The sequence below is a fragment of the Aulonocara sp. 'chitande type north' Nkhata Bay genome, linkage group LG1 (assembly GCF_057382095.1).
Source record: "Aulonocara sp. 'chitande type north' Nkhata Bay isolate Kocher_YH1m ecotype deep benthic linkage group LG1, A_spYH_male_GT1.1, whole genome shotgun sequence".
In the NCBI taxonomy this organism is placed as follows: Eukaryota; Metazoa; Chordata; class Actinopteri; order Cichliformes; family Cichlidae; genus Aulonocara; species Aulonocara sp. 'chitande type north' Nkhata Bay.
In genome coordinates this window covers 27,162,992-27,177,366 of record NC_141344.1, presented here as the reverse complement: position 1 = coordinate 27,177,366, position 14,375 = coordinate 27,162,992, and the positions used below count along the sequence as shown (strand labels likewise).

Here is a 14,375-nt window from a genome sequence, read left to right as displayed (position 1 = left end):
AGTGAAAAGATAAGGAATAAGTAGATTAAAAAATGTGTTTGTTTGTTTGTTTGTTTATTGAGCCACGTAACACTGACCTATGAATCATTCAAGCATAAAAATGGAATCACACAAAGGGTAACCAAGTGTTTACCAAAGATCCAATTTTTAAATTGAGATTTAGGCACTTTCTTACTAGCAGCCCTCATAATTTGTTCCCATTTCTTTAGTTGAATCTATGAAAAATGCCAAAGAATAGTTTGAGAGCCATAAACTACTAGTGCATCAAAAAGGTGATTCTTAAACAACTGAAAACATGTCATACTTCAGCATGATGTGCAGTGCGTCTTTTAAAAAAACGAAACAAGTGGAGGACAAAAGACGGGCTGACAGGCCTAAAGACTATCTACAGCACATGAGAAAAGACTGAGCTATGCCAAATTAAACAAGAACTGGACTGAAAATCACTGACAACAGGTCTCATGGAGGGAATCCGAATTTTAAACTTCTGTTTGAAATTGTTTCAGTTTCCACAAAGAAGGTCAGGAGAAAGGTACCACAGTGAATGTCTGTGGCCATGTGTAAAACAGGCGGAGGCTCTGTCATGGTTTGGGGCTGCATTACAGCCAGTGATGTTGGAGATCTTGAAAAAGTTGATGGAATTATGAACACAGAAAAGTGCTGTCAGATTTTGATCAAGCATCCACTACCATCTGGAAAGCATCTGATTGGCAACATCTTGCCAGTGATCTTAAACACACTACTGATGCAGAAAAGCATACCTGGATAGAAACAGACACACAAGGGAACACTTTCAGTCATGGATCGACCTTCCCAGAGTCCAGACCTCACCATTATTGAAAGAGTCATCTCGACAAAGAACAGAACAAACTCAGCCAACATACAAATAAGAGCTTTGAATATCCTTCGAGAAGCCTGGGGAACTATTCCTGAAGACTACTTAAAGAAACTAGAGGACAGAGGACTTTTCTATGAGAGTTCAGGCTGTGTTAAACTAGATATTGACTTTCAAGGTTGTTACAGTTGTACAACACCTTTTTTGTTTTTTTCCTTTGTGCTGTAATTATATTTATGTTGGCACATGCTTATAAATCACTGCACCTACTTTCTATTTTTTCTAACAAAATGTAAAGAAACGAGGGGTGGCTCAAGACTTCTACAAATACAAAGTTGCATATTCTTCTATTAATAATATTATTGTGTGTCATGTCATTGTGATTCGACAAGCTTTTTTAAAATGATTTTTAACCAGCTCACCCAGTCATTAATTGCACAGGGCCGTTGGTCCCTAAAGTTACGCTGAAAACATGTAGCTCAATATTGAATAAACAAAAACCTTACAGTCACTCGCCCAGCAAATCAACACGCACAAGCTTGCCAGGACATCTGTGAAGTTGTCACGGACCCAGTTCCAGGGATTCGGGGTCCGTGAGCAGTGTGGACTACTATTGTAGTTATTATTATTATTATTATTATTATTATTATTATTATTATTATTATCATTATTGTGGTTGTTGTTATTATGGTTGTGTCTGCTGTCCTGTTTTTCCGTGTTGGTGTACTGTCAGGTGTTTAGGGGTGTGTGCTTGTGTATGTGAGGGTGCGGTCGTGGCAGGCACTTTTAGGCCTGGTGGGTGTGGCCCTGCCAGCTGACCGGTCCCACCCAGGAATCCACACACACCTGGCGCCGATCAAGCCTCGTCAGAGGAGCTTCAAAACAGTGTGGCTGAGAGCTCCTCGACGCTGGATCGTTGAGTGACTTCCCGTCAGTCTTAAGTGTATTGTGCAAGGTTAGTGCAAGTCTACTGTTAGGTTTTGTACTCACGGCTGCCTTTGGTATGCGTGTTTCCTCAGGAGGAATTGTGGCGACCAGGAGGCAGCACACGGAGAGTACACAGGGAACGGAGACAGAGCACGGAGCACGGGATAAAGGAGAAGACACGGAACGGGAGTTGGGATCGCACGGGGGGATTTATTGTTGTTCGGATTGTCACCACTGTAAATAAACACTGTTGCACTGTAGAGTCCTGCATTTTGGGTCCTCCTTTCCCCACATCCCCACGGTCTGCCAGCGAGACCGTGACAGAAGTCTTAAAAGGGACATAGAAAACAAGTCAGCTTAATGTATTGCTTGGTTTGTCAAAGAAAAAAACAAGGAGTGTTGTCACGCATCACATGAGCTCCGAGTTGTGCGTTGGCAAGTTATAAATAAAGTGATGGGATTGTTGAAGATTTGCTCTTGATACAGTCTTCCTTCCTTCCTTTCCGTCTGGAGCAGGATAAAGCGGGAATGAATGCCAGGCTTTATTTGTCTGGAACTATTTGCCCAGCTCATCAGGAAAGGTTGAACTAACTATCACAGTTAGTTTACAGCAACTAATCTGTGGTGTTCATTAGAAAACCTACGCACATACAAACATTTTCTCCCCTCTGTGCTTTGGCTGCATTTTGTGATTCTTGTGTAATATGGATGTAAATTAGTGGCTGATATCGCAGCTTATGTGTTTGCGTGTGTTTGTGTTTGCACGTGTGTGTGTGTGTGTGTGTGTGCCTGTACGTGGGCATGCGCATTCATGTGTGTGTGGTAACAGCACAAAGATGTCCCAAGGGTTTTTCCCCCCTTTTCTCATTACAAATGCTAATGTCACATTAATGAAATCGGCTTAGTTTAAGGTTTATAGCGTAGCCTACACTGAGAGATTTGGCCTTGACACTTCCCACATATTTCAAGTTGAATCACATTTTTTTTTCCTGTGGGCATACAGTTCTGAGTTAAACTGGCCCTGAGTGAAACTTCAGAGGTAAACTTTAGGCCACGTTTGCCAACCTTTGTCATCATTGTAAATTGTTGGGCCACAGGCTGCCCGCTGCTCAGCTTCCAATGATGAGTGCTAGCTTAGCAACAGCAGTAATGGCTTCAGTGAGGGTCTGGCTAATGTAAACATTGTGGTAATGTGCAAGCGGCGGTTTGTAGAGTCACAAGCTGTTAATCATTGCTCAACAGAGAGCTTGTCAGGCACAACAACATGCCAGAGAGTTAATCATAGTTATAGATCCCTTCTTTTATGCAGAGGACATATTTAACAGCTGAGTTTCTAATCACTTGGCCTTTCCAGTAAGCACGTACAGTCATATTAGCAGCCATGATTCCAAGGGTCAAAAAGAGAGAGAAAAACAAGAAGCGAGTAAACAGCTGCTTTAAAATGCACATATCTAAAAGAATTGTTTACCATTACATGTACAACCAGGGACATTTACTAGGTTGTTGAATCATAATGTATTAATTTCATATTGTCATGCTGTCTAGCATATTGAAGATGAGCCGGTGATATTTCTGCCACTTATACCCTTAACACATCAGTCTTAGTCTGTTTCTCCCACTCAAGTGTGATAGGTAGCATTTTCTAACCTTTCGCTGAGGTTTTACTTCTTGCCTCAGTTTGAGTTTTTTTCTTTCTTTTTTTTTTTTGCAAAAACAAAGGCTTAACCAGTAACTGTGAGAAGAAAGATTTTTCTTTGTAATTAAAAGCCAATTTTGTAAAATTGATTAGATTATGCTAATCAGTGGAGATAATATCTTAAAAGCAGTGTGAGGAAAGGAGATAGAGGGAGTGTGAAGAGTGGAAAGGAGTGACAGTCCAGCCGCCATTACAAGCTGCTGATTTCTGCAGAGTGCTTCATAAAATGTCAGAGCGCTTCTCCCTGAGCAAGACACTGAAAAATGGCAGCGCTGTGATGTGCTGGCACCTCACCTGCTGCACTGTGTGCGAGTGTGTGCATGTGTTTGTTAGAGAGCGAGAGAGAGACTGAGCGAGAGAGGAAGAGTGTAAGTGTGTGTTCATTTGTGCGAGCGTGTGCTTGCTCCTGTGTACATGCCTGTATGTGTGTTTTTACATCTGTGCGTGTGTGCGTGCGTGCGTGCGTGCGTGCGTGTGTGTATGTGTCCACGCTGGCCTCCCTCCCATGTTGCAGTGAAGCAGAACAGAGTGGCTGACTGCCTGCTGCTTTGCCTCCCTCTCTGTCAATACAGCACCATTCTCCTCCAGCCAGTCATTTTCACATGTTTAACATTAAGTAAAGCACACATTTGAACAGAGGAATACAGCTGATTGACATATTGAGTTTAATGCTGGTGGATTTTCTCCCATCACAGCTTACTGTAGGTTGCCAGATTGTTGCTCTGAAGACTACTCTGTGGCTTTTTAGACCTTCACCTGATTGCAGTGTTCAAACACAGATGCAACACCATGGATTGCTCGCCACTCTAAATACCTGTAAACATGCTTTCTTTTCTGCTCCCTTCTGTTAAGAGCACCTCGAACCTCATTTGCAGTTTAGCATTTGTCTGTTTGTGTTGAGAAGAAAGCAGTTAATGAAGTCAATTTGTCAGGTGTTGGTAATGTTTTTAATAAAAGCAAGAAATAAGAGGAAGTGTGAACAGTGGAGCACAAGGGGAGAAGGACTGGGCAGGAGAAAGGTGTTAAGGTGGGGATTTGGAGAAGAGATAAGCCAGAGATGTGAGCAGTCATTTCATTAAGCAGTAATTGCTAAGTGAGCTGCTAACTATATAGAAAATCTATGATCTGGGATGCCACTGGCTGCATGGTTCACCCATAAGAGTTTTTTAGTTTTTACTGGCCATAACGGTCATTTAAACCAAATTAATTTATTCTTTTCATGGACACTTATTTTCTGAGCCCTGCAATCAGCAAAGGAAGGAAACTGAAGACTGCAGCAGCTTTGTGTGGTTGAGAGGAAGAGTGAAAAATTAGGGTTTGTGACTATACATGTCTTTTCATTTCTGTCAAATAACACATTATGTGCTGCAGTAGCAGCATTAAACAAAAAAAAAAGTGACTGGTAGTCTTGGATAAGCTATTCCAGCCATCGCACCACTTATCCGAATTCTGTCACATTTGCACAGTGATATCAGTTATCTCTTGCAAGTAAAGTTTCAGCCGAACAGAACTCTAAATGTTTTTCTTCCCATGGAAATGGACAGGAGGGCCTCAAACAATTGCTCTAGCACGACTGGCCGCTCTCTGGCTATTCCATTGTTCTGTCACTGTCAGTTTGTTTTGCTATTTGACATGCATGTCATTTGCATTATGCATATCTGGAGTACTGCGCTCATTTTCTCTCCTCCCCCCATCTTCTTCTCTCTCACGCGCTCCTTTTTTGCTTGCTATTCTCTAATAACTGATGTTATTTCCTGGTAGTTAAAATTATTTCCTGCATTCATTTAAATATGTACGTTTGTCTTATTAAGATTTTGTCAGTTAAATAGTAGTCAATGTGGGTAAACCTTGTTTTATGGCATAGATTGTGTGTCATTTCACATCACTGGTGTCATACATAACATGAGCTCAACAACATGCAACAAATCAGTGAAATAGTACACTTTTAAAATACGTGCAATCTCATCTATTACATTTTGGATTCAGTTAAGCCATTACATCACATGTTATTGAGGAATGCCATCATTACAAAACAGAGAATCAAAGCTTGCACTGATCAACTTAGTCTGAGGGAGATTACACATTGCACTATTGACACAGTGTCTGTTAAGATTAAAGAAAAATGACTGGATGTTAGATTTTACAGCCTTTGCAATTTCCTGGGTTGATTCTGATTTTTGTTCTAGAAGTTTTAATTGACAGCATTTGCAGTCATTTTTGTGACCTTTCTGTTCATAATAATTAATATTAAAGCATTGAATGGAGGCTAGACATCTCAGTCCAGGTGAAAATGAACTGCAATATCTCCCATTTCTATCATGTAAAGTGTCTTTAGGTTTGTAAATAAATCTGGAAAACAAAAAAAACCCCCAAAAACTAAGGGGGGTGGGTCACTGTGAGACTGTGTTCAGCTGTTTCTTGTACCTTGAAAAGTGTGGATCGAGCTGGGATCATGCTAAGTTTGAAGAAGAGATCCTCCTGCAAACCTGACCTGTTCATACATGAATTTTTATAAGTGTAAAAACAGGGAACCCACCAATCGCTTCACTGACAGATTATTGGATGCAGCATTAGCATTACGAAGTAGGTCAGATAAAATTAAAGTCCTTTATGTATACATACCATTTCGTTTTATGGTAGAAACATCTTTTCAGGATGTTGACCAATCAGATCATCGGAGAATGCAATACAGTTGATCTAATTCCACTTACTGGCCCAATAAATGGTGAATCTCTGCTTAAATACTTTGCTACTCAGCGTCGGTTTGCTGTGGCTCTTCTGTTTTGGATCAGTTTTGCTGTAGTTTTTTTTTCTCTGCATTCAAAACACAGGATTTAACGGCATTAACTACAATCAAAGTTAATATTTACAGCAATTATAGTATTTTTGCACTGCTCTCTTTGGAAATTTCGTGAGAAAAATTAGATATGATTATTAGATTTTGAGATGGTTTGCGACTTCAGAATTGTGCAAACGTCTGCAAAGGTCTCTTTAAATACCGGAGAATTGCATCTGCTGGATTTGATATGCAGGATGTATTTTGTGAAGTGAATTGTTATTCTAGAATCTGAGCTCAATGTTTTAGGCCTCGAGGTACATTTTTTTGCACATCATCAGTTTGGCTGTGCACTGAGTTACATACAAAGCTCTGTAGTGAAAGGTGAACTAGCACAAATGTAATTTAAAAAAGTGTTTTAAATCATAATTAACCTTAAAAGGCATTGGCTCACTACTCACTTTGCCTCTGCTGCATCTGTTGGGTGTCTGTTTGTGCATGTGCGTTGCATTTTTTTTGTTATTCTGTGCTTCCAAAGTCCTCTGAAGTCATTATAGATTCTTGTAGACACATGCAGCCAGTGGCGAGCAGATCTGGTTCAGTCTACAGAAAAACAGTAATGAGCATTGAGACTGGCAGATGAGTGTGAGTGGCTAGCAGAGGGAGAAGGGCAGATTCATCAGGGATGATTGCCTGATACACACTTCTGGTTTTTTGATGTGAAGACCCTGCTAGGTTACCATGGGGAGAATAATTAGCTTTGGGTGGATGCAGATGCGAATGAGCATAAGAGATGGGAATTTTCTTATTGAGCTTACTTTATGATACTTAGAATGGTGCATAAGGGTGTGCTTGTGTGCACACAGATACACACAGATTATCCTCTTTTTTTGCAACACTTGCACATAGACACACTCACTATCATCTCTTTCTCTTCTATTTATGGCCAGGAAATGGGAGTAGTGCTATGTCTGGTTGAGCTGAGTAACACTATTCTGTCACACATAGGTTTGACATCAAACACAAGTGACAAGCCTATCCTATTCCTCTCCACCGAGTCATCACCATGTCCCAAAATCACATTATTGTCACTGGGAACCCAGCAGAGACGGATGGTGAGTAGGGGTGTTGATTCCAGCCTTTGGCATCTACACTATGCTTGAAAAGGCAAATAAAGCCATTTGGCAAGAGCTGATTTCTTGTCATTTCAAAAATATACAGAATGCGTGTGGCACGCCATTTGGTTTTATATTTTATCTAAAGCCTCTTACCACTGCATGGATGCGCGTATGTGTAGAGGTTACACCAGGGCCTGGTAAATACTAAGTCTGGAAACTCTTCTGTCACACGCCACACTCTACCATTTGTTACACACAGGACCATATCATTACCTTTTTTACCTGGCAGGCAGTAAGCAGCTCTAGCGTGGTAAGCTTCAGTGTTACATGAAAGCAGGCAGGCAGTGGTGTGGCTGTAATAAGACCTGTGGCCAGCACCACTGCCAAGGCTAGCTGAGGAAGGGTGAGAGATGGTGCCCATCCCCTACATGCCCCGCTCTGCCATCTGTCACTGGGCAGGAGTGGTGCCGAGGGAGGGGTCTGAGTCACTCTAGTTGTTGTCACCTAGACAGGCCACACTGGGGCATGCTGTCTCTTTGTACTCCCTTTCAGGCATTGGCACAATGCTCTGTGAGTTCACCATGCAGTTATGCAGTTTTTGTGCAAAACCAGTTTAATATGATTATTCAGTTATTCAGTGTTCTTTACTTTTTGTACTTCATTAATTAAAAAAGAAAAAAAAGTGTGTGTAATGGAGTGTCTCAGTGATAAAACACTCCAAGTAAAATAGAGCTATAACAATTAGCTGATTAATAAAGCCACACAATCAGTGCTAAACCATGATGTAACAGAGTACACACTGTCTCTTTAAATGTTCTCTGAGTTGATGTTTGACATGGGACAAAGGTTGTCACTTTTTTTTTTTTTTTTTTTTGCCAAGATCCCTGATTATGTCATTTCCTGGCTGATGGTATGTATGCGGAGAAGGAAGGGGAGGGGTGGTGGTGGGGGAGAGCAAAGGGAGGAGAAATGGGGTCAAGCAAGCTTGTGCGTGCATTCGGTCAGCATTCATTGCCAACAAGCATGCAAAGCGCAGGCATCCACATCCATACGAACATGTCGTGCCTACAAAAACATACACCCACACGAACCTATAGGAACACACGGACAGATGGGAAGTTCAAGCAGTGAGGCTGAACAGCAGCTTCACAAGATCAGAAATAAGAGATCTTGTTGCTGATTCAGACAGTGTCAATGATCTCACTTTGGCGAACACTAGCGCAACAGAAAGTACTGCTTTGTGTGTGCTATGCCTTTTGGAGTGAGTGATTCACCACTTACTTACTGGCCGTTTTCCCCCTACCTGATAACCAACGTGTCTTGATATTAGACTTATAACAAGCATTATTAATTCTCAGAAAGACTTTGACTGGCTGTGCGATAAGTCAGTATGGTTGTTTTGAGCAATAATAGGAAAAAATAACACTGTAAAACTGATGATTACTCACTCCAATCCTTTTTGTTACCAACAACCTTCATCATGACACACTTGCTATGTTGACATTTTTTTCTTTCTTTTTTTTGGCTGACTGAACACAGAGGTCTGCTTTAGACACAGTTGCACATCACAATAAAAGGTAGGGAGCGAGAGATCTGGAGGGGAGAGTGAATGTTGTAGAAGCAGCGATGATATACTCTTTGTTGTCTATGGTGAGGAGAAAAAAGAAAGGGAGCTGGGAGCCGCTGTGTGTGTCTTTGAATGAGGTCAGGGCATCATGGGGAATAATGCATTTCCCTTCTCTTGCGCCAGGCGCTCCTTCCATTACGGCTGGAGAAGAGACATTGTGTCCACACTCTGATTACCACTGATCCATGCTGATGACTCTGTTGGCGGATTATCTCAGTTAGTATCAGCCATCTGTTACTGTGTGTATGCGTATGTGTGTGTTTTGTGTGTGCATTGAAGGGGTGAGGAGAAAAGGGGCAGGAGACACACATACACAGGAGGTTGAATAGTTTGAAGATGCGACACACACACACTCACACACATACGTGCCCACAAACACTTCCATAGGCACATGCATTGGGAGTCTTTTGTTAAACCGCCGCATGTGTAACAGAGCACCGCTACATACACGCAGCACAGACACACAACACCACAAAACAAATGCATGATGTAAGGCCGCGATACCGAGCAGCACGGGCCACCAAATGCACTCACACTATCTCTCCTTTATGCTATTCCGCCCTCCTTTCAGATCACACTGACGTGTGAAGGCTCCTATATGAAGGCCAAGTGCAATCATAAAACTGCAGAGCTGTTTATAGCTACACTATCTCCTGAAGGGCCGCTGCGTCTAACCACTATTAGCCGCATGCGTTGACAGCTGGGTGCTGTGTTGTATTTGTGGACGTGACTGCGAATCCGGTGCTGGAACACATCTTATAAATCATAGTTCAGCTATTAGCATAAATTCTCCCTCTCCTTGCATCTGCGAGACCTGCTGTTTCTGGTTGCGGCGTTCTCTGTTGATTGGTTGGTGTTGTTCAAGTCAAATTGATTTAGCCGTTCACGGAGATTATAACGCTTGCCTTATACCGCCACTGTGGTGTGCCGTTAATTACCTATAAAATCAAGCTAATTCTGATGCTAAATCCATTTTAATTTCTCATAATTAAGTCAGGATTGGATCCTTAAATACCTTGGCGCTCCATTATTGTTGCAATCATTGTTGTTGCTGTGCATTTGGTGGTACATTGCTGAGCCCAATCTTATTATTGTTATTAGATTTAATTGCTCTAAGTGATCAGTTTGTAGTTGTCAGAGGAAGATGGACTCGCCCCGCAGTCGTTTCTTTCCACCCGCTGTCCTTTCTCTCTCTCTCTTTCCGTCTCTCATCCCAGGAAGAGGCCCTTTGAGAGATTGTGAGAGATGAGAGGAGATGAGGGGGAGGGTAGCTCTGCTTTACACCTCTGCAAAGAAGGGATTGCTTTTTTGTTGTTTGTTAGGGGGGGAAATCAATTCTGTTCACATCATCACATTTTGACAAGGCGAGGCATTAAGTGCAGATATTGAGAAACGACAGAAATGGTTTACAGGCTGTCCTTCATCTTCTCCACTCTTTCCCTTTCTTCTGCCTTTCCCACCTCCCCCCATACCCCCTCTACACCCCACAACAAAATCAGAGTATATTGTCTTGCTTATTCCTTTTTCCTTCTCAATCTCTCAAACTCTCTTTCCCTCCCTCTGTCTATGTTTCTCCCTTCCTGTGAAAAGGTAGGGAAATGATCCGCTTCACTTACCAGCTGACACCACGTAAGCCTGATCGTCCTCCGAGACACAAGCCTTTTGTTTTCATGTGCATTATGATAATTATGAAGGGCCACAGCTCCTCTCCATTTTCACAACACTTTTGATGATACTTGCTTTTTTTTTTTTTTTTTTTGGCCAGACGCAAATACAGAAAAGTCACTTTTTCTTTAAATCTTGTGAAAGAATCCTTTTTCCATTTTTTTTTCTTTACACCCTGACCTGACATTTAAAAGGTGACAGCCAGAGTGAAGGAGCATAGAGTGTGACAGCCATTCATGCAACAAAGTGTGGCACAGAGGTAACAGTTTCTTTTGGTGCGGGTGGGGTGGGTTTGAAATTAGGATAAACTCCCCATCTTCACTCAGCTGGAAACGTATTCTTGTAACTAACATGTAACATTCATTCACTGCCCGTTTAGGTTGATAATTTGTCTCTTTAACCCACATCCTGTCACCTCGCGTGAGATACAATTCGAAGGACCTTTGACCTTGCTCTTATTTGCACAGCCAACCTCTTTTTCACTGCAGCAGTGGCGGGGATGGCTGCCCAAGTCCGATGGCACACCAGCCTCCTCCCCGTGGACTGCAGCAGGTTTTCTTGTCATCCGCGTCTCTCTCTCTCTCTCTCTCTCTCTCTTGTCAGTGTTGCTCCTGGCGAAAGGCTGATACTTGATATTCAGAGGATAGCAGCTTTTGTCTCAGAGATTTAATCAGTGGCTCTGCTCCCACTGCAGAGGAGAGAGGGAGGGAGGGAGGGTGGCGGAGGGGTGGCAGGAGCGAGAGAGAAGGCGAAAGAGAGAGGGAAAGAGAGATGGAGGCAGAGACTGTTTATGTGTAATGACACAATAACAAAGCCTGCCTGTAAAACACAATCTGCAAACTGTGCTTTTGAAGGGGATTTTCAGTCCTGGATTAGTGTCAGGCAGAGGGATATGGAAAAAGAGAAGAGAGAAAAAGAGTCAGGTTGATGTGATAGACAGGGGAGGTGATTTTTGTGTATGTGTGTGTCTGTCTGCAGTGGGGGCTGTAATGTGTGAACGTGTGTGTGTGTGTGTCAATGTGTGTGTTTTATATTTGTTTGCCTCCACAAGTCAGCGGTTGTGTGGGCATAGCCACATTGTGTTCTCAGTTGTAAGCAAAAGGGGATTAGAGCTGAATAATGTAAGTAAAATATTTGACTGCAGAATGGCCAAATGTTTCTTGTGAGGGTTTGTGTTGTTGGTTGGTTGATAATGGCTGGCATGGTAACTCTGTGAAACCGATAATGGGAAAAAAGCTACCGTGTTGGTTAATGCACCAATCATCTAAAAGCCTATCCATTTAGTTCTGGTTCCAAGTGAAAGGAGGCAGAGAGTAATGCTGTCTTTAAAGGCCTCAAAGAGCTCTTTTAATTTGAATGACTTTAAAAAAATTTTTTTATCAGGGATGTGTAAAGGGATCCTGTTTGTAAAACGCAGGTACAGACATGTGTGAGTTTGCACACACTTCTGAGTCCCCGCGAGTGACAGGAAAAGTGACAAATATGTTATTCGTCTATGTTGTGTTTGACATTTTGCCTAACCTTTGTCATTTCAACTGTCCCACTTCAAACTCACCAGAGCAAGTTTCTTGTAAAAAGTGGCCGTCCCGCTGTGGAACAGATTCTCAGCAGGGGCATGTTCCTGCATCAAAATGTGAAACCTGCTTTGTTGTCCCTTATCAGAGTCCTTAAACATGTCATCCTCCGTCCTACCCCATATTGAATCAATAGAGGCTGGGAGCCAGTGAGCATGGCTAAATGGAAATATTGTTCAGGGGAAGTGAGATGTGAAAGGAAAAGTGTCAGGAGGTGTGTGTGTGTGTGTGGTTGCTTGTGCATGGGCGTGCTCGAATGTGTGTGTTGGAGGGGGGCACAGTATGCAGTTGTGTGTACGCATTTAAGTGTGTGTTTGTCAGTGTACGGGTGGGTGTTCTTTCCTATTGTAACCCTGCTGATTGGATTGTGTTTGACAGATATGGAGTCTGGAGAGCGGCTGGTCTCCCCTGCACCCACCCTGTCTGCTGCTCGCACCTCCTCCCCTGCGGCCTCTTCCTCATCCTCTTCTTCTTCCTCTTCGTCATCACCTGCTCCGCACTCTAAGAGCAGCCTGGCCCCGAGCCCCTCAGCACTGGGATCCACCCTCAGCGCCTCTGGTAAGAAACAGTTGTGTCAATCTTCTGTCTCTGAAACCGTGCGTACAGAGGAGGAAAAATACCAACACACGGTGCAAACAGTTTTCACATAACCATAACAAGATGCCCCGAAATATGGCCGCCTTCATGTCTCGATAGCATTCAGAATCTTTCTCATTTCTTTACCATGAAAAATGAGTTTTTTCCAGTGTTAATTACACAGTTATTTTGCAGCCGGTGTGAATACACCTCTCTTCCAGTTACATGGATTTCTCTTTTTTTTTTCCTGACAGCTTGGGTTGCAATTGAAAAGCTGCTGCATTAATGAATCCCAAACAATTAGGGGGCTCTTTTGTGTGAGAAACACACACATGCTTCGCCATGTCTCCTGACAACCTTCAGCTCTCTGGCTCCAGCTGCCTCGGAGTCAGGCTCAGCACGCCACTGTGCATGGATGCATGTGTGTATGTGTGTGTCTGTGTGTGAGAAAGAGAGAGAGAAAGAGCCTCTGCCTGCATGATTTAACATTTGTTAGCCACTCAGTGTCTAGTCATCCCTGTCCAGCATCCAGCCGCCTTTCTATGTATTGGTCAAAGCCATTAGGCAAAGAGGAGTGTGTATATATGGTGTGAGTGTGTGTATCTGTTGTATCTCAGTGTGTTTTTCAAATATCCCTTGTGTGAGAGTGAATCATTTGCTCATACTTTCGTTTTCCTCATCTCTTAATGTCTTGCTGTTTTTGCTGTTTTTTTTCGTAGGCCTGTTATGTACACACACACAAACAAACACACGCACAAACAAAACCACCATCGCACTGAGTAGGGAATAGGATATCTAGCTTTCTCCATGATTGTCGTGTTTTCTCTCTGTTACGAGAAAAGGAAGAAGTAGAGAGGATAGAAAATGAAGCCTGTTGTTTTGTCCTCCATATCCTCAATGTTGCCCCAAAGAAGAAGCCATTAGGAGTGTCTCCTTCTTATGCATTATAAATCCCTCTTATCCCTGTGTGCCATTACGCGTGCTCAGATTTTCTAGATAAGCGATTTTGGACTGAGCATCAAATGAAATGCTGAGAGGCAGACTGTTAGCTCTGAACTTTTGCTGTGCTTTGTGGGAAATCAAGCAAGCAGTTCGTCTTCATTTCACACACAGCGCCTTGTTCAGTGTGTGCGCGCTTTAGCTCAAACTTGTAGTGGAGTAAAGCAACTTGAATCACAATTAAAAGCAAAAACATTCTCATGCAGAACAGCAAGAACATGTCAAGTGTATATTGTGAGCAGATACCATCGGTATAAATATATGTTAATACCGATATAGAATCATCACAGACTGTGCGGGCATCGATTCATCGTCCTTTGCCTGTGTGCCAAAAACACTTACGAAAAAGTATCTTAGGAACGCATGAAAAAGTTAAAGAAAAAAAAAAAGAAATACATGGACTCCTGTTTATGTGTGCGTGCATGTGTCATTGATGAGGATATCACTTGGAGAATAAAAGCTGATCTGCGCTTGTAGCACTCTCTCCTTCTGGGATCAACTCACGGATGCAATTAACTTAAATCTGTCTGTGGAAATTTGATTGACTGCAACAAACAACAAATTAATCCCCCTTCGGCAGCA

At 42.5% G+C, this 14,375-nt stretch overlaps 1 protein-coding gene across 14 annotated transcripts in view; it reads left to right on the top strand.

The window, feature by feature from the left end:
• baz2ba (bromodomain adjacent to zinc finger domain, 2Ba) overlaps nucleotides 1–14,375 on the top strand; it is a 68,460-nt gene that overhangs the window by 25,542 nt on the left and 28,543 nt on the right. For all 14 annotated transcript variants that reach the window (XM_086290664.1, XM_086290717.1, XM_086290704.1 and 11 more), the window contains exon 3: nucleotides 12,597–12,776. In XM_086290664.1, the coding sequence (XP_086146790.1) occupies nucleotides 12,599–12,776 (178 nt within the window). In that variant the 5' untranslated portion in view covers nucleotides 12,597–12,598. The remainder of the gene's footprint in view (nucleotides 1–12,596; nucleotides 12,777–14,375) is intronic.